This window comes from Schistocerca nitens, chromosome 11 (assembly GCF_023898315.1).
Source record: "Schistocerca nitens isolate TAMUIC-IGC-003100 chromosome 11, iqSchNite1.1, whole genome shotgun sequence".
Taxonomy (NCBI): domain Eukaryota; kingdom Metazoa; phylum Arthropoda; class Insecta; order Orthoptera; family Acrididae; genus Schistocerca; species Schistocerca nitens.
In genome coordinates this window covers 55,805,689-55,830,180 of record NC_064624.1, presented here as the reverse complement: position 1 = coordinate 55,830,180, position 24,492 = coordinate 55,805,689, and the positions used below count along the sequence as shown (strand labels likewise).

The 24,492-nt window shown below is 39.5% G+C and overlaps 2 protein-coding genes across 5 annotated transcripts in view; one reads left to right on the top strand and one right to left on the bottom strand.

Moving 5' to 3' along the window:
* The window catches only part of LOC126212833 (poly [ADP-ribose] polymerase tankyrase-2-like), a 67,894-nt gene extending 62,066 nt beyond the window's left edge, over window positions 1-5,828 (top strand). Inside the window, exon 3 of the mRNA XM_049940248.1 lies at window positions 5,252-5,828. Within this exon, the coding sequence (XP_049796205.1) occupies window positions 5,252-5,738 (487 nt within the window). The 3' untranslated portion in view covers window positions 5,739-5,828. The remainder of the gene's footprint in view (window positions 1-5,251) is intronic.
* Window positions 1-24,218, bottom strand: part of LOC126212834 (uncharacterized) — a 442,779-nt gene extending 418,561 nt beyond the window's left edge. Inside the window, exons 1-2 of one of the 4 annotated variants that reach the window (XR_007540935.1) lie at window positions 24,018-24,218; window positions 23,054-23,204 (exon numbers count right to left, since the gene is read on the bottom strand). The gene's annotated coding sequence lies outside the window, so the exon portion shown is untranslated. Of the gene's footprint in view, window positions 1-23,053; window positions 23,205-24,017 lie in introns of those variants that run through there. The other 3 variants (XR_007540924.1, XM_049940251.1, XM_049940252.1) reach the window with 3 other exon arrangements.
* Window positions 24,219-24,492: the final 274 nt, after the last annotated feature.

Genomic DNA, 24,492 nt, shown 5'->3' with positions numbered 1-24,492 from the left:
GGACTGTGCGGCTGGTCCCGACGGAGGTTTGAGTCCTCCCTTGAGCATTGGTGTGTGTGTTTGTCCTTAGGATAATTTAGGTTAAGTAGAGTGTAAGTATCCCCGATGTTATTCAATCTGTTTATTGAGCAAGCAGTAAAGGAAACAAAAGAAAAATTCAGAGTAGGTATTAAAATACATGGAGAAGAAATAAAAACTTTGTGGTTCGCCGATGACATTGTAATTCTGTCAGAGACAGCAAAGTACTTGGAGGAGCAGTTGAACGGAATGGACAGTGTCTTGAAAGGAGGATATAAGATCAACATCAACAAAAGCAAAACGAGGATAATGGAATATAGTCGAATTAAGTCGGGTGATGCTGAGGGAATTAGATTAGGAAATGAGACACAAAAATTAGTAAAGGAGTTTTGCTTTTTGGGGAAGAAAATAACTGAAGATGGTCGAAGTAGAGAGGATATAAAATGTAGACTGGCAATGGCAAGGAAAGCGTTTCTGAAGAAGAGGAATTTGTTAACATCGAGTATAGATTTAAGTGTCAGGAAGTCGTTTGTGAAACTACTTGTATAGAGTGTAGCCATGTATGGAAGTGAAACATGGACGATAAATACTTTGGACAAGAAGAGAATAGAAGCTTTCGAAATGTGGTGCTACAGAAGAATGCTGAAGATTAGATGGGTAGATCACATAATTAATGAGGAGGTATTGAATAGAATTGGAGAGAAGAGGAGTTTGTGGCACAACTTGACAAGAAGAAGGGCACGGTTGGTAGGACATGTTCTGAGGCGTCAAGGGATCACAAATTTAGCATTCGAGGGCAGCGTGGAGGGTAAAAATCGTAGAGGGAGACGAAGTGACGAATACACCAAGCAGATTCAGAAGAGTGTAGTTTGCAGTAAGTACTGGCAGGTGAAGAAGCTTGCACAGGATAGAGTAGCATGGAGAGCTGCATCAAACCAGTCTCACGACTGAAGACCACAACAACAACAACAACAACAGTGTGTAAGCTTAGGGACTGATGACCTTAGCAGTTAAGTCCCATAAGATTTCACACACATTTGAACATTTGTTTGTGTGTATGTGTGTTTTTGTTTGTTATTGTCAAGCCTACAATATTTGCTACTGAGTTTCTGTTTGGTGTATCTCTGTTACGGCTACGGCAATTCTCTACACTATGTGGTCAAAAGTATCCGGACACCTGGCTGAAAATGACTTAAAAGTTCGTGGCGCCCTCCTTCGGTAATGCTGGAATTCAGTATGTTGTTGGCCCACCATTAGCCTTGATGACAGCTTCCACTCTTGCAGGCATACCTTCAATCATGTTCTGCAAGGTTTCTTGGGGAATGGCAGTCCATTTTTCACGGAGTGCTGCACTGAGGAGGCATCGATGTCGGTCGGTGAGGCCTGGCACGAAGTCGGCTTTACAAAACATCCCAAAGGTGTTGTATACGATTCAGGTCAGGACACTGTGCAGGCCAGTCCATTACAGGGATGTTATTGTCGTGTATCCACTCCGCCACAGGCCGTGCTTTATGAACAGGTGCTCGATCGTGTCGAAAGATGCAGTCGCCATTCCCGAACTGCTCTTCCCCAGTGGGAAGCTAGAAAGTACGTAAAACATCAACGTAGGACTATGCTGTCATACTGAAACAGAAAACAACAAGGGGTGCAAGCCCCCTCCATGAAGAACATGACCACACCATAACACCACCGCCTTCGAATTTTACTGCTGGCACTACACACGCAGGCAGACGACATTCACCGGGCATTCGCCATACCCACACCCTGCCATCGGATAGCCACATTGTGTACCGTGATTCGTCACTCCACACAACGTTTTTCCACTTTTCAATCGTCCATCGTTTACGCTCCTTACACCAAGCGAGGTGTTGTTTGGCATTTACCGGCGTGATGTGTGGCTTCTGAGCAGCTGCTCGACCATGAAATCAAAGTTTCTTCACCTCCCGCCTAACTGTCATTGTACTTGCAGTGGATTCTGACGCAGTTTGGAATTCTTGTGTGATGGTCTGGGTTGATTTCTGCCTATTACACATTATGACCCTCTTTAACTGTCAGCATTCTCTGTCAGTCAACAGACGAGGTCTGCCTGTACACTGTCGTGCTGTACGTGTCCCTTCACGTCTCCCCTTCACTATCACATCAGAAACAATGAACCTAGAAATGTTGAGGAGTGTGGAAATCTCGCGTACAGATGTATGACACAAGTGACACCGAATCACCTGACCACGTTCAAAGTCCATAAGTTCCACGGAGCGTCCCATAGTGCTCTCTCACGATGTATAGTGACTACTGAGGTCGCTGATAACGAGTACCTGTCAGTAGGTGGCAGCACAATACTCCTAATATGAAAAACGTATGTTTTTTGGGATGTCCGAATATTTTTGATCATTTAGTGTAGCTCTCAATGCTTTCATTGCCTTTTCATAACTGGTTCGATGGATCACTACATTGAACTGTTCTGTGGTTATTAGCAAATAAGTTAGATAACAAAGGTCATGAATGAATCAAGATTTTCATAGCTCCAGCTGTTCAGTATATAACAGACAGTGACCTGTGCTCTTTGCAGGCCAGTAGAAGAGTGCTCAGCTCTTGGGTTGCACGAGGCAAACGTCTGTACAAAAAGTAGCTTCGCTGCTTCTACCAATAAGACAGCAATGCAGCTTAAACAGAAACAGAATATGAGCAGGAAATGTCATTCTTTACCAGCACCAGGAACTCTGGAGTATGCTGTGGTACCATACAAGGATGGCAGTCATGTATCTATCATTTTCCATTTGCGGTGTTGTCATACTATAAATTCTGACCTGTTGCAATTTTTAGACTTGAAGCATATCACTATGCCGATATCACGTCTCACAGTACACAATTAGCAGCCAGAACGACACCTTAAAGCTAACAGGTGGACCTCTCCACAAGTCAGCAGCCTAAAGCATGACAGTCACAGCTTTCACAAACAGCCCACCAAAATGGGGAACCATGGGTTAGTGTTCCTGATGGCGCAGGAGGATATTAAAACTCTATGTGGTATAAGCGTAATAAGCTTACATAGGAATGTGATGCATTATCAGTGTGTGTAATTAAGAGCAGACGTTCCATGCACGCTGCCACAATGTGTGTCTGCCACAATACAGACATCACTACAGTTTCACCAATTTAAAGAGAGAGGACATCATTCAGGATGCATTCCCAGTAGGTTACTAAAAAGTGACAAGGGAACAATCCGAGGAGGAAATAAAAGAGCAGAAAATAAAGTCAACTAGAAGAGCACTTAAAAAAAAGGTGGCCAAAAGTTCGTTGGTAAGGAGAATAAGAAAACCGTACTGGAAAGCAGAATGTGTCTCGAGACAGAGTACTATTAGGTATGTTTGCCAATAACCAATAAGAACAAAGACGTGCAGGTCAAAGAAAGTGAAGGCGTCTCTCTTTGGTGGACATCAGATGGTTTTGAGGACAAATAAAAGGCCTTAAAAAAAAGTAACACGTCATAAATGAAAATATATAGACTTTTAAAGACTAGTTTTACACAGCAGAGTGAGCTATAATTTCCTTATAGGAAGTAAAATCTGATAAAAAATAAAAATTTCGATATGACACATTGTGTAATGTAGGCGATACAGTTGGATACACAACTTTATCTAGATATGGAGTAAAATGTAATACATTCGGTTTGAAATGATTGAAGGGCCTTAGTGGTATAGCTACAGGATCTGTTGTTATTTAATATTTATGTATCCTCCATAAATGAAAACAGAATAAGCAGAAACACTTTCTTCAGAGAATATGTAGCTAATTTGTTTGCCAAAGCACTCTCATTATGGGAACATTATAAATGAGTGGTTTACAAAGAGGTCTAGAAGCCAAACTTTAATTTTACCGAACAGGTAAAAACTTAGGATATGTACAGTTCTTGCATCGCTTTACACTTACCCAGGAGCCAACTGCAGGTATATACGAGCATGTGGATGCAACGACAAGAAGTCATGCTGGAGCTTATCACAGAGCTGCATAACATCCACATCCCAACAAATGTTCGAAGTGACCCCTGTGGGATTGCACGCAATTGGGATAGTAACAGCTGTCATGCAGGATACACATAATTGTACTTTGGCTTACACCATGTTGGAGAGCACTTGCCCATAGCTTGTACAAGGGTTCATTTCAATATCTTCCAGACCTGGTCTATGCAAAGTCCTCAATTTCCCTGCACATTCGTCTGTCTGAAAGGACCCATGATCACACAAACACCCAAAACTAGCTTAAAATGTTATGTGGTGTGGTTAGTGTTTGTGAGGGTTATTGTTTTGGTATAGCGTACTGCCGCTCTACTGTTCCCATCTGCTTGGCTGTACACAAATACAATCTCAACTTGTTCATGATATGAAAGGGAGAAACTGATACTGTTACAGTAGCACAAATTTTGTGGTTTTCTTGGTTTGATTGTAAGAATGTATGTTTCAAAAACGCGAACTTCACAACATTATTTTGTAAAAGATGATTTCTTATTCTAAGTTTTATCACAAGTATACAAAAACAGAAACTTGTTATTTTTAGCTGGCTGGGGTGGCCGAGCGGTTCAAGGCGCTTCAGTCTGGAACCGCGTGACCGCTACGGTCGCAGGTTCGAATCCTGCCTTGGGCATGGATGTGGTTCAAAATGGCTCTGAGCACTATGCGACTTAACTTCTGAGGTCATCAGTCGCCTAGAACTTAGAACTACTTAAACCTAACTAACCTAAGGACATCAAACACACCCATGCCTGAGGCAGGATTCGAACCTGCTACAGTAGCAGCAGTGCGGTTCCTGACTGAAGCGCCTAGAACCGTTCTGCCACAAACGTCAGCTCACACACACACACACACACACACACACAGACATACACAGACATACACAGCATGTATTTCACCAGGGGGAATGACTGCTTAACAATTGCATCTTGAGATCAAGTGAACCTACTCGTAGGAATCAAAATGACAAATGAATTTCTTGATGTGCGGTGTAAAAATTTTAATGAAGAGAGTGAGTACTTGGAGATCATGATGCAAGTGTATATCCAAACCTGAATATGCAGAAACACTTTCCCAGTGATCTGTAGCATAGGAGAGAATTGTATATTTTTAATTTGTCATTGTACATACGTGTTTTTATAACTGGTCACAGTTCAGCTTCCATTATAATTTAGTTTATCAGAAGTGTGTGTTTGGAGAAAAGTGTCAGAATTTCTTTGTTTTGACAGAAGGCTTCCTGCAGAGGAGAAGGACAGGAGGCTGCTGGAGGCAGCTAAGGTGGGCGCCGTGGCGGAGGTGAAGGAGCTGCTCACGGCAGGGGCGGACGTGGCAGCTAGGGGTGGCTGGTGGTGGACCCCCTTGCACTATGCAGCGTGCAATGGGCACCTGGAGGTGGCGCGGTGCCTGGTAGCAGCTGGAGCCGAGGTGGATGCCAGAGACGAGGTGCAGACCACGCCTCTGCACCGGGCCGCGTTCAATGGCTGCACGGATGTGATGCGTCTGCTGTTGGCCAATTCTGCCGACCCCAACGTCAAGAATAAATGGGGGTGGACGCCAATGCACGATACAGCATCCAATGGCTATGCCGAAGGGGTGGCGGTGCTGCTGGAAGCGGGGGCTAACAGGCGGGTGACGACTAACTGTGGGGAAACGGCGCTGGACATCGCCAAACAGAAGAACCACCTGCACTTGGTAGACATGCTGAGATTAAACTAGCATTCCAACACATAACTCTGGAGCAAGACTAAAACTGCTTCTCTACCTAAATTTGTTATTTTTTTAAAATAAATAATACAAAAAAGTTAATCCTGCAGTCATTCTTTGTACCCAAATTTACGAGCTACAGGGCGACACAGAAAACAGGATCATTTCCACAATCCAATAAAACTAAACGTGATGAAGGAAAGAAATTTCATTAATAGTAATTGAAACCTTACAACTTTGCCATTTACAAAACATTCATGGCATTTATCATTTTTAAAAAACTACGATCCTCTGACGGCTTCCTTCTGTACAAATACACTACTGGCCATTAAAATTGCTACACCAAGAATAAATGCAGATGATAAACGGATATTCATTGGACAAATATGTTATACTAGAACTGATATGTGACTACATTTTCACACAATTTGGGTGCATAGATCCTGAGAAATCAGTACCCAGAACAACCACCTCTTGCCGTAATAACGGCCTTGACAAGCCTGGGAATTGAGTCAAACATTGGATGGCGTGTACAGGTACAGCTGCCCATGGAGCTTCAACATGATACCACAGTTCATCAAGAGTAGTGACTGGCGTATTGTGACGAGCCAGTTGCTCGGCCACCATTGACCGGACGTTTTCAGTTGGTGAGAGATCTAGAGAATGTGCTGGCCAGGGCAGCAGTCGAACATTTTCTGTATCCAGAAATTATCCTGCTGAAATGTAGGGTTTCGCAGGGATCGAATGAAGGGTAGAGCCACAGGTCATAACACATCTGAAATGTAACGTCCACTGTTGAAAGTGGCGTCAATGCGAACAAGAGGAGACCGAGACGTGTAACCAATGGCACCCCATACCATCACGCCGGTGATACGCCAGTATGGCGATGATGAATACACGCTTCCAATGTGAGTTCATCGCGATGTCGCCAAACACGGATGCGACCATCACGATGCTGTAATCAGAACCTGGATTCATCCAAAGAAGTGACGTTTCGCCATTCGTGCACCCAGGTTTGTCGTTAAGTACACCAACGCAGGTGCTCCTGTCTGTGATGCAGCGTCAAGGGTAACCCCAGCCATGGTCTCCGAGCTGGTAGTCCGTGCTGCTGCAAACGTCATCGAACTGTTCGTGCAGATGGTTGTTGTCCCCATCTGTTGACTCAGGGATCGAGACGTGGCTGCACGATCCGTTACAGCCATGCGGATAAGATGCCTGTCATCTCGATTGCTAGTGATACGAGGCCATTGGAATGCAGCACGGCGTTCCATATTACCCTCCTGAATCCACCGATTCCATATTCTGCTGAGAGTCATTGGATCTCGACCAGCGCGAGCAGCAACGTGACGATACGATAAACCGCAATCGCGATAGGCTACAATCCGACCTTTATCAAAGTCGGAAACGTGATGGTACGCATTTCTCCTCCTTACACGAGGCATCAAAACAACGTTTCATCAGTCAGCTGCTGTTTGTGTGAGAAATGGGTTGGAAACTTTCGACATATCAGCACGTTGTAGGTGTCGCCACCGGCGCCAACCTTGTGTGAAAAGCTAATCATTTGGATATCACAGCATATTCTTCCTGTCGGTTAAATTTCGCGTCTGTAGCACGTCATCTTCGTGGTGTAGAAATTTTAATGGCCAGTAGTGTACATTCGTGATATATGCTGTTGAGATTCCACATTGTTCACTGCTGCATCTCAGCTGGGATACTGCATCTTGAATTCTGTGTTTTAACTCATCCAGGGTTCTTGGTCGAGTCGTGTAGACTTTGCTCTTGAGGTAGCCCCACAAGAAAAAATCAGAAACGGATAAATCTGGCGATATAGGGGGCCAGGGAGTGTTACCGAATCGTGAGATCACACGGCTGCCAAACAGTTCTCGCACGTATGCCACTGATTGCTGTGCAGTGTGTGATGTTGCTCCGTCCTGTTGAAACCGGTTGTTCAATGCAGGTGTAACGAAAGTTCCTAACATCTCCACGTAACGATTGGCATTGACAGTTATTGTTTTTCCCTGTTCATTTGCGAAAAAATACTGTCCGACAGTCCCATGTGATGAAACACCACACAACACAACACTGTCACTTTACTGGCGTGCAAAGGGCGCTCATGAGCGGCATTAAGATTTGTGTTTGCCCAGTAACGGTAGTTCTGTTTATTCGCATAACCCGTGAGATGAAAATGTGCCCCATGCTACTCTATCCTGTGCAAGTTTCTTCATCTCCCAGTACCTACTGCAACCTACATTCTTCTGAGTCTGTTTAGTGTATTCAGCTCTTGGTCTCCCTCTACGATTTTTACCCTCCACGCTGTCCTCCAATACTAAATTTGTGATCCCTTGATGCCTCAGAATATGTCCTACCAACCGATCCCTTCTTCTAGTCAAGGTGTGCCACAAATTTCTCTTCTCCCTAATTCTATTCAATACCTCCTCATTAGTTGTGTGATCTACCCATCTAATCTTCAGCATTCTTCTGTAGCACCACATTTCGAAAGCTTATATTCTCTTCTTGTCCAAACAATTTATCGTCCACGTTTCACTTCCATACATGGCAACACTCCATACAAATACTTTGAGAAACGATTTCACTGTTCTACAAAAAAAAACTTTTTTTCTATTTCTGATAAAAAATATTGTGATCCTAGTTGTATTTTGAGTGCTGAATTGAAAACTGTTTTTGGTTTTATTCTGTCAGGGATAGTTTATGAGTAATCGCAATTTTATTTCTCTTTTCAGTTTCTGATATAGTGCAGCAAACGTGAGGTGAAATTCGACAAACAAATGCACATCTTTGATGATGTTATAAGTTCATCAGATTAATGGAGGGTGGGATCTAACATATAACACAGTAACCTATGTGTATAAACTTTGAAGCATTTATTTGACATGAGAAATTGCAGAAAATTGACAAACAATGAGCCACTGCACATCACTTTTTTCCCTTGTATTGTGAATCTTTCTTCTCTCGAATGATATTCCAGCAATAATCTGCTAACATAGAAGGTACCCACTTCCCTTCATAGCGCCTTTCTATGGTAGAAATGTCTTTATGGAATCTTTCCCCATGTTCATCCGATACGTCACTACAACTCTCTGTGAAGTAGTCCAGATGAGAGTCCATCATATGTACCTTCAAAGACATATTGCACCGCAAATCCTGATATGCTTTGATCATATCCTTCACCATTGCTTTGTAGTTAGTAGCTCTTTTTCTTCCGAGGAAGTCTTCCGACACCATCTTGAAACAGTCCCATGCGGTTTTTTCTTTATCAGTTAAACATGCTTCAAAATTTGCATCTTTCTGCAGCTCCCTGATTTGTGAGCCCACAAATACACCTTCCTTTATTTTTGCAGCTGAAAGACGGGAGAATCTGGTAGCTAGATATGCAAACCCACAGCCTGTTGGATCCATGGCCTTCACGAATTGTTTCATCAGGCCAAGTTTGATGTGAAGCGGTGGAAGTAGTATATATTCAGGAGCTACCAGACTTTCGCCAACTTTCCATCTTCGCCTAGGCCATTTCTTTTTCACGAAGTGAGAATTTCGGTCTCGACTATCCCACTCGCAAAGAAAACAGGCATACTTTGTGTAGCCTTGTTGCATTTCCAGTACCATAGCAATTACCTTGAAATCTGCACATATTTTCCATTTGTGTTCATTGTATTTTAAAGAATTTAGCATCCTTTGTACGAATTCGTAATTCTCTTTTGTCAAACTAGCGTAAGCTACTGGAACAGAGGGTATTTTATTTCCGTTATGGAGCAAAACACCCTTCAGACTTGTTTTCGATGCATCTACGAAAAGTCTTCACTCCTGTGAAATATAAGTGATGTTCAGCACTTTCATCAGGCCAGCAACATCATTGCAAAATGTCAGTGCTTCGTCAGTTGAAAAATAAGAAATAAAGGCATGTTCTCTGTGCCTGAACACACTGATTTTAGTACTTTGGCGCAGTAGATTATACTCTTGTAATCTTGAACCAAGCAGCTGCGCCTTTTGTTTACTTAGCCCTAGATCACGTACTAAATCATTTAAATCTGCCTGTGTTAACAAATGTGGCGATGACTCACTTGTGCAGTGATATAAAGAATCATCATCTGTGATTTCTTCAGTACTACTTATTTCACTGTCACTCGGAATTTGATCTCGAGTTCTTGAAGGTACTGGAAGATTGTCCGAATGCCGCACTGGCATTCTCGCTGAAGGCAGATCTGGGTAAACAATGTGCCTCTTCGACTTTTTGTTTGTAAAACCCTGAATTTTTGTTAGACAGAAATAACAATCAGTAACATGATCCTTAGGCTCCCTCCACACCATGGGAACAGCAAACATCACCACATTCTCTTTACCTTTCCACCACTGAATTAGTTTGCAGTAGCATGTAGCATAACAGAAATGTGGTGCCCATGCTTTATCTTGGTCTCCTACCTCTACTCCAAAGTAATGTTTGTATGCTTTCTTTATGACTGAAGAAATTTTCTTCCTATTTCTGGAAAAAGTGAACTTCCCACAAATGTAGCAGAAGTTGTCCGGCTTGTATCGACATCCACGACGACGTGGCATTTCTGCAAATTTAAAAATACCGCTTTGGTAATACACCTGTATTAATAGTAGAGAACTAGAGGAACGCTGATGTGTAAAAACAAGCAGTCTTTTTACCTTCAGCACCAGGCTCAATCAGTTTACACGCTGGAACTAAAAAATTAAACCGTGCTCGGAAATACGACAGACAGTTACTTGTCAGCCAAAACACCCACTCGTTAAGACTGACACAAACTGCGGCTAACACCACCGTTGTAAACTCGATGCACCTGCCCCTAGGAGGCGTGAAGCTTTACTGCCGAGGCAGCGACCGGCTGTCACCGTTCAAGTTAATGAGATGTTTCAGGTGGTCTTAGTGACATAGGTGTGGCGGGGGATAACCTAATGATGCCTGATTCTTCCCACCTGCTGTTGCACAAGAAATTATCACGTTCTATCACTACTGGATGCGGCAACATACCCGTATTTCTCTATAACGTCTCTGTGTTTGCCATGAATTGTGAATATACATATATATATATATATTACACAAAAAGTATCCCTGACAACGATATTTTGTTTACATATTTGAATTTCCCACGGTAAAATGGTCTAGAAGCAGCTACTTTAATATCAGAAATAGAACCCATGTCGAACAGTGATATTTATCACCTCACAAATAGTTGTTCGCATTGAACCAAAATGACTCGTGAGATGAATATGCAAAACTCACAGTCTGCTGCACTGAGTGTGGGAAGAAACTGATACCAGTGGAATATTTATCACCTCCCAAATAGTTGTTCGCATTGAACCAAAATGACTCTTGAGATGAATATGCAAAAGAGTAAATTAATAATAATGTCAGTGTACATATCACCATGTGGTGATCCTGAAATTTTTAGAAATAAGTTAGAGGCATTGCTCAATATATTACATGATAATAAGTCAACAATAATTATAAGTGGAGACTTTAATGTCAACGTGTTGACTGAAGGTGCATTGAAAGATCAGTTCCTGAATGTTTTACAGAGCTTCACCTTGTATCCGCATACAAGAGTAACAAACTATACAGATGTAATAAATGTTGACCTAGGAATATCTGATCACAGTGCACTCATCCTTAGATTTCCCATAACCCCTGTGACCAAAAATAGTTCATATAAAATATACACAAATAGTGGCAGTCACTTCATAAAAACACTGATTAACCAATCAAGGGCAGAAGTGCTGTTACAAACTAGCACAAATGCTGCATATAATGTTTTTTCTTGACTGTTTATGTCGAAATCTGAAATGTTTTTTCGTAAAAAATTTGTCATACCAAATTCATATGGGCAGTGTCTGTGCAAGTGCAATATATATATATATATAAAAACAAAGATGATGTGACTTACCGAACGAAAGCGCTGGCAGGTCGATAGACACACAAACAAACCCAAACATACACACAAAATTCTAGCTTTCGCAACCAACGGTTGCCTCATCAGGAAAGACGGAAGGAGAGGGAAAGATGAAAGGATGTGGGTTTTAAGGGAGAGGGTAAGGAGTCATTCCAATCCCGGGAGCGGAAAGACTTACCTTAGGGGGAAAAAAGGACAGGTATACACTCGCACACACACACATATCCATCCACACATACAGACACAAGCAGACATATTTAAAGACTTTCCCTCTCCTTCCCTCTTTCCTGATGAAGCAACCGTTGGTTGCGAAAGCTTGGAGTTTGTGTGTATGTTTGTGTTTGTTTGTGCGTCAATCAACATGCCAACGCTTTTGTTTGGTAAATTACATCATCTTTGTTTTTAGATATACAAATTCATATAGGTGTTTACATGGTAACTCCCGGATCACAACATGTATTAGAAATTCCTCCAGGACCATGAAAATGCTTAACTATAAACTGAAAAGCTGTACTGGCCCCAAGTTTAAAGCACATGTAGCAAACTACAAAAAATATATAGAAAAGTAATTACAAAAGCAAAATTATTAAGTAATGATAAATTAATAAGAGAATCGTGAATAAATCAAGAACCACTTGAGAAATTGTAAAAAAGGAAACAGGTAAGGGTCTCAAGGATCAGGAAACAGCATTCAAAAATGGTGAAAATATTGAATTAAAAGATGAAACTCTGGCAAATTACATTAATAATTACTTTTTAAGTGTACCAGTGTCATTAAGTAAAAACTTTACTAAACATGAGAATTTAACAGCCCCAAAAGTAGACAGTAGTATGTTGTTAACTCCCACAAATGATAATGAAATATTAAAGGTAATAAAGAGTCTAAAATCAAAAATGTCTGCAGGTGTGGATGAAGTGCCTGTGTCAACAATAAAAAAGTTTCCCAACAAATTATAAACGCCCTGGTACATATTGCCAATTTGTCTTTCAGCGAAGGCGTGTTTCCTGAGAGGTTGAAAATCTCTATGGTTAGACCTCTGTTTAAAAAAGGAGATCCATACAAGGTAGAAAATTATAGACCAATATCCCTTCTCCAATCATTTTCAAAAATTCTAGAGAAATTAATGAAAACCAGACTCATAAATTACTTAGATGCTCACAAACTTCTAAACTGCAATCAATATGGCTTTCGCTCGGGACACAGCACAGAATCAGCTATCCATGCCTATACCAAAGAGATTGTCAGGAGTCTCGACACTAAAAAATGTGTACTGGGAATTAACTTAGATTTATCTAAAGCTTTTGATACAGTAAATCACAAAATTCTGTTGAACAAGATGGAGGCAATAGGTGTAAGGGGAGTTGTGAAGCAGTGGTTTGAATCTTACCTTCAAGATAGAACTCAGGTAGTAGAAATCATCGCAGAACATAAAAATCAGAAAATCAAGTGGGTCTCAGATGCAAAGAAATTGGAAATAGGTGTCCCACAGGGCAGTGTTCTTGGTCCCTTATTATACTTGCTTTATATAAATGACATAAAAAATCCTAATATTTCTACCAAAGTAATGTTGTTCGCAGATGACGCTAGCATAATTATAAGTGATGATAAAAAATCATTAACCACCACAACTGATATAGTCCTGAAATATATTCAACATTGGTTTAATGTTAATGAGTTAACACTTAATCTAAGTAAAACAAATTATATACAGTATGGCAAAGCAGCTCAAGATATGGACCTCCAGTTAAAACTAATGGATAAGAAGATAGAGTGTGTACAATCCACAAAGTTTTTGGGCATGCACATTGATCAAAATTTAAGCTGGAAAGACCATCTCAAGAACTTATTCCAAAGGCTCAATTTTGCATGTTTTGCATTGAGGATATTATCTAGAGTATGCAGCACAGACTGTGCTAGACTAGTGTATTTTACTTTCTATCAGTCCATCATATCTTATGGCATGATATTCTGTGATAAAATTAAATCAAGATTAATAGGTCTTCAAATTTCAGAAAAGAGCTATATGAATCACAATACTACAGGGTGTATACGTGGACAAGGAAAAAAAAAAGTCCCGGATTTCCTGGTTAAAAATACACTCTCTCTCAGATGAAAACATGCTTATTCCCTGTTAACTGACAGTATATTTTCTCTCGGAACTGTATAACTTATCAGTCCTTTGAATGATTATGGTTTTATACACGGGCATAAAATTTCCCGGTGCTTTAGAAAAATAAACACAGGGAAAAACACGTTTCACAACGATCTTTGATCTGCAGCAACAAGTATTACGAAAGTATAAATTCGAATTCCACCAAATACCGCACATTACTTTCCGAGCATTGAAATCGAGACTGCGATGCGCTTTTGTAAGCCAGTCATAGCTCAAGTCACGAGATCTCGCCAGCCGATGACTGTGGGTATTCAGAGATTAGGACATGTGATGTAGTCAGCCAATAGCAACAGCACTGTTAAGTAGCGCGAACACACAAACAGAAAATGTCAATGGTTTAAATTAATATACATAGTGTTGCTACACGAAATGAAAAGCTTTCACATATAATATTGGTCTATAAGATTAATAAGCTGCAAGAGAAGCTAAGCTTTCACATATAATGTTGGTCTTTTGGCGCGTATTACAATTTACGATATATCACAGAAATGTGCCAGTAAAATTTTTGATAACGACATAAATGTCTGATATTCTGGGCTCGGAATTCATCTAAATGGCTCGTTATCAAAGAGTTGATTTTTAAATGAGAGTCAAACGCTCTGTGATTTAGGAAATTCATCGTACATTCTCGCACGTAGTTCAACTTGCGTAAGAGGAAATGTGCTTTGATGGTAACGCTTTTGAAACCACCATTCGGAATATTTTTGCGCGATCTGATAGGAACAGGTTCGTTTCTGCAGTTGCCAGAGAGCGCCAGATGACAGGTGTCACCGCGCTTGTGCAGCTACGTTGCCGTAAGGAGCCCTTATGTTCGTACGTGCAAAACATTAAAAGATCTTACATTATGTCATAAAAGAAACAAGACATCAGAGGATACTCCAAGAGCATTGGAATTTCGTGACCCATACTAAAATGTGCACATTTAAAGTGCACATTCATATGTCCAGATTCCCAGTGAAGTAGGCCCCGACCTAATATTAAGCTTATCAATGTGGTTTTCGGGATGTAAATTTTCTTGGAGTGCCAATACTGTGTTATCTCATGATTGGTTGTTCGTCATGGCATAGTGCCATACGTGCTAGAGGTTGAAAACGTGCACTTGAAATGCAACGAACACTGTGTGGAATTAAACACTTTGTTTCAAATATATTGTCTGCGTCAGCGGAAAAGATTAATAAAAGAAAATTTCCTTAGCAAACTGACAAAAATAACTTCATTGTTGTGCAAGGCAATTACTGCTTGACTGTCAGGAAGGTGGAAATAAAATAAAATCTGCAACTACCAACACATTTTAGCCTTCCATAATTATGTGAATGTATTTTAATTCACTTGATAGCTCCCAGTCCCAGAAATCCATTTTGTTTTCATTTGATGTGAGAGCAAAAAAATGGTTCAAATGGCTCTGAGCACTATGGGACTTAATTTCTGACGTCATCAGTCCCCTAGAACTGAGAACTACTTAAACCTAACTAACCTAAGGACATCACAAACATCCATGCCCGATGCAGGATTCGAACCTGCGTGGTCGCGCGGTTCCAGACTGTAGCGCCTAGAACTGCTCGTCCACCCCGGCCGGCACGTGAGAGCAGTAAACGAAGAGGAAACAGCAAAATCACTAAATGTAAACACGGGTCACGTGGAGACTACCCACTTACCCACTATAACTCAGACTGCTCTGCGCATCAGCCCTGGGTTTATGATATTTCCGAACCGGGGCAATACACCGCCACTCCCCGAGCGTTTGAGACAGGACGTCAAAAATTGCAAAAAAAACGAATTTTCAAAAATATGTTCATTTCGTAGCGCTCACCTTTCTGAAGAGTCTGAAAACATATGTGTTCGAGGAAATGTAAAACGTTATTTGGTCTAAGTGTGCCAAAGGGCAGTGCCTCGCCTCCTCACACAGAATTCTTCTATCGCACGCCACTGCACTTCGCTCTGTGGAATTGAAACATGTATATTTTGTATTTTGTAATGGATGCCATCAAACCATATTCAGGACAGTGGAAATTAAAATGACCTTCGGTGCCTCCCCTGCTTACAGTCAGCCGGTTTGAAATCCTGTCCCTCTTTTTTATTAAAAAAAAAAAAAAAAAAAACCTCTTCAGAAAATATGCACTCTTTATTCCCTATCAGCAAACAACTTGCTGCTTTGTGTGACATAAAATTAAATATAGGACACAAAGACTCATTAAAGACACGAGACAAGCAAGACAATATACAATCCTTAGCCCCTAGAACTTTTTTCTCTCTAATCTTGCTACAGCTTTATATGGCGTGCTTTCCTTTCTGCGAAAGTTCGTCAAACGTTTTGCTACATGAAAAATCGAAATGTTGCTCTCTAATACTGAAAAAGCTGTTAATACAAATAGGGCCCAAGACAGGTGTGGTTTCCCGATCTAATTACGTCTATTTTGTCACGGCAACAATTGTAACATACACTAAATGAATGAGACTGTTTTGGCACAAACGGTCTTTTTTGTAACGACAGAATTTAATTCACAAAGTACCAATATCAAATGCCTATTAGGCCTACTACAAGCAAAAAGCTTTACGTTAGGGGATAGTTTCACACATCATTCATACGCTCCAGTTTCTAAACCATGATCGAAAAGTGGTAGTACGGAATTTTTATACAAACTTGGAATCGTCATATTGTTCCGTAATTTGTGTAATGTCTCCGTTTCTTCTCCTTCCTCGTTCTAACAAACAGGCTTGTTATCACTAATTCTGTAACTATTCCTGCCAATGTCAAAGCTTATTCACAGGTTAACTTCACCAACTCTGCTACAATCACCAGTTTAGTTATTCCGTGATTATTCTCTGGTTAGGCGTTGTTACATGTTCGTACAACGCGTTTTCCGCACTTCTTCCAGATTAGAACTTAAAGCGGCTGCTAGCTGGGCTCTGTGCAACTGGCCCTTACTAGTATAGCGATCTGGCCAAAATTTTCCGTCAAAATTTCATTTTCTTCGATACACCGAGAAGGGAATATGTAATCTTTATTACCTGTTATTCGTTTATTTCCACTTCTGTAGTCTGAATGTACGGATTTAGCTAACAATTATAACAATGCTCATCATTCGCAAACCCAATCAACCAGACAATCAGACAGCGGTTGGCATTCAGCCATTCGGCTCTCCTCCGGTCAGGTTATATAGCCGCTTTTGTCTGTAGGATAGTTTGTTTCTACATGTGATGAGAATTGCCCTGACAGAGTCATCATGTACACTATGCACGCATTCACAAATCAACTTATGATTCATTCAGAAATCAACTTATAATGTGTTCAAAAAGCGACAGGGATGCGTTTCAAAGTCATACGAATAATCGATAGACTTAAGTGCGCTGGATGCTAGTCGCTTTGTGAAACATCATTTTTTCCCCCCTCAACAATATGAACTTGCCCACACCCCTCCCCCTCCTAGATCTGGACCTGCTGCACATGCATTAATCTGGCAACTTGGGTGCTCCAGTAAAATTTTTCCCGGTAGCATCTAGCTGCTTGCTGCGACTGCTTACACAGCCAACAGCCACATTTCTGTAGCCAGAAGCGGGAGAAGGTACTACTCAACTGCGCATGCGCTTGATCCCGCTCGTAACTGCTAAAAAGAATATAATGTAAACAGTTGTGACGGCACGCTCGTCGCAGGCAATTTGTTGTTACGAAGCATCGCATGGTCTTCCTAAAGCCTTTGACTCATTTTGCTGTTGGTAGACGCTTGTATGAGCACTGTGTTTTGTTGCTGTATATGGTGCTTTCCTTTGCAATTTATGTTTTATTTTCGTTTTTTCTCTCGTTCATGTCTTATTGCTGCAGTATTTACTGTAGTAGAGGGATACAGTAATATCCTTCGTTAGAGTATCAGTTCCTACCAGTCAAAATTACAAAAATTTAACTGAAAACAAAAACAACGAAAAATTCCCGGAATTCTAAAAAATTCCCAAGTTTTTCCTGGTTTTCTCCCGGATGAAAAAATTCCCGGGTTTTTCCCGTATCTCCCGGTTGTCCCGGGTCGTATGCACCCTGTACGAGAAGTCGTAAGAATTTGTATGTAGAAAGGGTATGGACATAACGAACGCAAAAGCATGTAAGTTATTTGGAATAAAACTATAGAATCCCCTTCCAGTGTACATGAAGGAATTAATAGATGAAGTAAAATTTAAGACTGAGCTTAAAAAATTACCTTTTAAGCAAAAATTTCTATGACATAGATGAGTACTTTGAATGCGTAGAAATTTATTGCCAAAAATTTTAATTTATATGTCTAAATTTGTACTTTTAAAATGCCTTAAAGTGATATTCCATTATTATGTTTGTAGTATTTGTACTTGTATGATATTTTTCTTGTGACAATTCCTACATCATGTAAATGATTTACAGGAAGATAATGAAATGAAATGAGACACTTTTATGTGAAACTTGAGGTTGTCTGTTACAGAGTGACACATCTACAGATTTAGTAAAATATCTCAATAAATTTCTGTATTATTCCAAAGTAGTAAAGTCCTTATTGACTAACCCTGTATAGGAGACCATGAGTTCCATGCAAATTTATTATTTATTTTTGTATCATGAGCCATTTGAGATTGGACAGTGACGCTGGCCAACTTTGCATGTGTGAGTCAACCAAGGAGAAGAAAAAGAAGGAAACAAAAAAAGCAATACCTTTACAGACTTTGGAAAACAAATGAATATTGTAATATAGTCATTGTTCTGAGCTATCAGTCACTACTGTCAATTCATAATCACATTTTGAATTATGTTGATATTGGTGGAGTTCTAGAAAAATGAAGTATATGTTGTTGGAAGATTATTGTAGTGAACTGTAAGAATATATGGCACATGCATATGAGGACCTCGTCATATTTATTCGAGAAATATATGTATTGTTCTCTTTCACTGTCTTCCAGCACACATTGCAGGTCCAAGACAAGTAGTCCAAGCTTTATGTATCCAAAGTGTACAAAGCAGTTGACAAATAATAGAATAATATTTTAGTGATCACTGCTTCAAATAAGCCTGAACATCAAAATAACCAAAGAGAACATTACTTCTCTAGATTCCCTGAATCTCTAGAAACAGTGCATTTCAGTGTTGTATGAAAGCTGTTTACAAACAGATTGATCAAGAAACATTACTCTTCCCCAAAATTTCTGGTCTGGTTTATTGAACATAATAAGACTTCATCTTGAGGCACAGTTAATAAATAAATAAATAAATAAAACAAAACAGTGAAGCTGGTGCTTTCTTCATATTGGACTAGGCACAAACTACTTGTTAATTGCAGCACAAATTAAATTTCTATGAAAAAAAATGTAAAGTAGTTACTTGCAACTTGCCAGAACTCTCATATCTGCTAGGTTGAATGTAGTTGGAAGTATAGAATCATGTACTGAACTACTGATGATAAAATTTTGATAAAATGGTTTGATGTTGCACTAATTTCTCACTGAACTATCCTCTGGTGATTAACACAAGTTATTATGCTGAATTGATAAAATGGCTTCAGCCCCCATTAGTGGGTAGCATCTCACTATAAATTAAATGACTTAATAAATGAGGTGGAAACATCAGACTGTGTTCACAGCTATAAAATAAATGATCTTTCATTACCACTGTACTGACTAATTGACACAGAGATTCACTCTTCTAAATTCTGATTATTTAAGAAATTCAAATGAACTACTCACAATGCTGTTTGACACGTAAGTCCAACACTGTACAAAATAAGCAGAGCCTGAACAATGTGAGAAAATTTCGAGTCCCACGGAATGTGAAATATTTCAAACACTTAACAAATGCAGCTGTACCACTCACGCCTATGCAGACGCTACTTCCGTCGACCATCCCAAACTGTGTCTGTCGCCTTTCTGTACTGAGTGACCCTGAGGAACGTGGTCACTGACCAATTTGATTAATCCTCGAGTGATTACCTCCTTTGTATAAAGTGCGCCAAATACAAAGAAAACTGTTTTGCTACATTCCATTGTTGTTTCACAACTGCAAGCCTATATCTATTCCTTCATTATCACTTCAGCTAACACAGTCATAAGTGGTGTTGTCATACACAGGTGAGCAGCAGTAATTTAAATAAACAGAGGGGCAGATGGTAAGAAAATTGCAATCCGTGCAAGAAAATGACACAGATTCTGAGCTAGCAGAACGGTATCAAAGGAGGCAACTGTCTATAAGATAATTAGCAATCCAATAAGCAGCTGACTGGAATCTAATGCGACTGCTTTTTAATGCTTTTGAGGTGGGGGGGGGGGGGATTACTGTGGTGAACACCTGTCCAAGGCAACAGAACAATATAATGAAAGTTTATTTCACTATTATTTAATCAAATAGTGATATACCTTTTTTTATTTATTTATCTATCTATTTACATTTTCTTTCTGTGGAACCATCGTAATGATGGCTTTTGCAAACGTCAGACTTAATCCTATGGTTATATTTACACTTATAAAATACACTATATTCTGTAGCTGTTGCTTCTTATGTCTATTTGTTACATTTATCACACTACAACTGATATGCTAATGCCTCATGTTACTATCACTATCTTAAAATTCGTTGAAAGAATATAAACATTTTTCTATTAGAAAAGATTTTAATTTTGTTTCAAAAACATTTCCCGTGTGCATTCTTAGAGAGTTTGGTAGCTTGTTGTACCATGATTTTATAATCTAGTTTGTATTACAATTTAGTGCTTTGCTTACGGTGGTCCGAAGATTCACGACTTGATCCCCAATACTATAAGATTTTAGCTTTTTAAGAAGTACCCTATGGTTTACTGTATCAAAAGCTCTTGTCGGGTCCAAAAATATACCTGCAATCTGCATCTTCTGGTCCAACAGACAGTAAACTTCATGGATGAACTGTGTAACTGCTGTGGTTGTACTTAGCTCTTTTCTGAAGCCGTGCTGCGAATCTACAAGCAGTTTATGTTTTGTGAAAAAGGCACTTAGCTGAGAAACAATAATGCTTTCAAATAACTTACTAAAAGTGGGAATTAATGATATTGATCTATAGATGGAGACATCTTCCTTACTTCCATTTTTTATCATTGGTTTCACTACACTCATTTTTAGAACCGTTGGATACATGTTTTCTCTAATTCTGCAATTAATCAGGTGAATAAGAGGTTTAGAGATTTCTTTTAAGCACGTTTTAGTAATAGTGCTGGAAATGCCATCCCGTCTGGATGAGAATTTTTTCTTTAACATGTATATTGCCCTGCAAACCTCCTGCTCATCCACTTCCACAAATTCAAATTCGGTACACTGGGTGAGATGGCATCGGGTCTCTACCTGTGAATCTATAACATGGATTGATTGTTCGCCAGTAATGTAGTAGTTATTAAAAATATTACATATAGTATCTGGGTTTTTTATAATGTTACCGTCATGTCTTATGCTGAGTGGTTCCATGTTCATCTTGTTGGGACCTTTTCGGTATTTTTCAATCAGCTTCCAAGGTGCTTTGCTAATGTTGTCCGACTCTTCTATTGTTTTGCAGTTAATCTGCTTCCTTAGGCTAACAATCTCAGTTTTAGAAGTTTGCTTGGCCCTATTGTATTTTTCCTTGAAAACCTGCATCGTAGTAGCTTTATAAAGCTTGTTTATATCATGTACTTGCTGCCTGAGCCTAATCAGATTTGTTGGGGGTTTTAGTCTAGGATTACTTCCATTTACACAGTGTTGAACTACTTTCTGGATTTCTCTGACTGGACAACTATATTCATAATGATGCAATAGGGTTGAGTAGAATTCATTCCATTTCTCATCTGACCCTTTTACCTGGTACACAGTATCCCATTTCTCATTCACTAGTTTGTCTTTAAGAGCATTAATATTTCAGGTATTCAGCATTCGTTTCTGTAGCACAATTTTTGTTATTTTAGGCACAACTGAATTTTTATATTCTATCACCTGACAGAAGTTTTCAGAATAAAGAAAATCTACATTACTGTATTTGACCTTATCTATAACATCTTTGTTGATTATAGCATAATCTATTCTAGTGGAACATGTGTCTGTCACTCTGGTGTCTGAGTTCACTATATTTACAAGATTGTATGAGGTCAGTACATCACTGAGTTGCAAGTTTACTACACTATTTGAGTTTGCATCTATATTAAAGTCACCTAATATAGTAAGGTCATCAGAACCACCCTGACCAACAACACTACTAAGTTTATTCATAAACAGCATTACATTAGCATTTGGTGGCCTATAAACTCCAATCACTTTATGCTTTGGTAACTTGAGATCATTATTGTGGAGTACAATACCTGTCATTTCAATTGATCCTTCTTTGGTGTGGTGTTCAAGAAAGGAATTTTTTTTAGCTTCTATATCCTTATTAACATAAACTGCCACACCACCACCTATATGGTTTTGCCTACAATAACTATTTGCTAGTATGTAACCTTCTAATCTATAATATACTATTTCACTGCACTTTAGCCCGTGTTCTGTTATTACTAGTACATGTGGTAAGTGTTCCTCTATGAATATTTGCAGAATGTCTAGTTTGTTTCTGAGATACTGCACATTTAAGTGCATTAACTTTAAGGGTGTTATCCCTTCTTGTTTATTTACCATCTTGTGTGAATCAAAATTGTCCGAGTTCACTTTTTCCATCATTTTGGATACACTTGGAACTGACCTGCAATGACTGAGCACTTACTTCACAGCCTGGCTTTTCTTTGCGCGCACGGGACTCAGCCATATCAGAAATACATCCCTGAAAACTATTATTATGGTCCTTTATTCTAAAAAAGGTCTCATGGCTGTAGCCCAGAGCAATTGGAGCTTCCTCCACACTGTCTTTCTCACAAAGTTTGCTCATGTGGGAAACTAGCTTGGCCTCCCCTTTGCTATTTAAGTGGAATCCATGTTTTGTGTGTTTGTCATGATTCACTTTACTTAAGTGTATCAAATGCACTTGGCTAAATTTATCACACAGTTTCTTTAGCTTGGAATTTTAGTGTAAGCTTATTTTATCATTGTTTAATTAAACTAAAAGTAAACTGCGATATTGCTCATACATACTTATGCCGGTAACATGGCCCGGAAGCTGCAGTTCTGCTCAACTATTCACATACGAATCGCATATATAGCTTTTTAAACCTTTATCACCGTCAACAAATTCTGTATCTGGCTTCAGTCCTCTTCCACAGTGTTCTTGCCAACAGCAGTGGGTAACTGGTGATCCTCTGTAATTCATAATCGCTTGTACCACCAAAAAATTTCACTTACAGAGCAAATCATATTTTCATTTGGTTGCTTATAAGGATATGGTCTGAATGTAAAAATGTGTTCAACTTGCTGTTCATTGCAGCTACCTTCTCTTTCATCATCATCAACACCTGTGAAAAGAGAAAAATGGTTTATATAGGCCTTCCATTAAATTGAATACCACGTAAATAACATTTACCGTAGATATCTTGCAGTTGTTTCTTATTAATGATAACAGTGAAATCACTATAAAATCTCAAATGTTTTCAGTCCCTTATCCAGGAACTGGAAATTTACAATATCTGCAGTTGTAATTTAGTGCAGGTCTCTTGTTGCATTCTGTCGTTTCTTCCTCAAACGGGTTGATGGCTGAAAATGTGGTTACACAACTCTATTTTCACAATTAAAAATGTTCAAATAACGATCAAAGTTTAAGCAGGGCTTTCAGCAGTCATTTTACCAGAACCTGGCCTACGTTGCCTTTAACAGATCTGTATGTCAGCTGATCTTAAACATTATAGTCGCAAGTATTTCATTTTATCAATGACAGTTTAACCACTCGCATGCACTACGCAGTGAAATCATGGTTTGTTTGTTTACAACATTCCCAACCACAAAAATGCACTTGCACCTACAGTACATGCATAATATAATGACTTGGTATGTCTGGTGAGACGCTTGCTATCTTTCACTGACTACAAAACGAAGCCACAAAATGCACAAATCCATGTTGTCGAAATACTGCAAGACAGGACAGAACTGATGATCAACATAAACTAAAATTACATTGCAGTTGTCTTTTAAACAGGGACGACACCGTTTAATTCAGAGCACTTAATAGGTCTACCAAACATTCCACAGTCAAGAATTAAAGATTGCAATTGTGTTCTATCAAAAACATGGATACTTGTAATCTGTGAGACACTGATGAAAGTATTACTTACACTAATACCTTTTTTTATTACTATCCTTGCTTCTGGTTATTTCCATTTCGAAGGATTTAGAACTCCGAATTTCATAGGAACTGCTTTCTGTTTTAACAGTTCTCTTCCAGCAGGTCGCTCTTCAACTCCAACTGCGCATCTTCAAAGTGAAACTTAAACAAATCGTGACCGTACACATTATACAAAAAAACACACGATATTTCAAATGTGATTACTTTCAACGGTTAACCACCTCCTCTACCTCTTTTACAGGTCTATAATCGTTTTTTTTTTTTTTTACTTTATTGTCATTTTAAAACCTATACAATAGGCAGGCTGGCAGCAGCACACTACGCTGCTCTTCAGCCAAAGAAGACATAAGCATAAAAAACAGGAGAAAAACATAAAAGTCACAAAATGGTGGGCGATAAAACAGGAGACACAGAGAGACAAACACGGAGCCGTTCACACTCGACGATAAACCACACTGCAAACT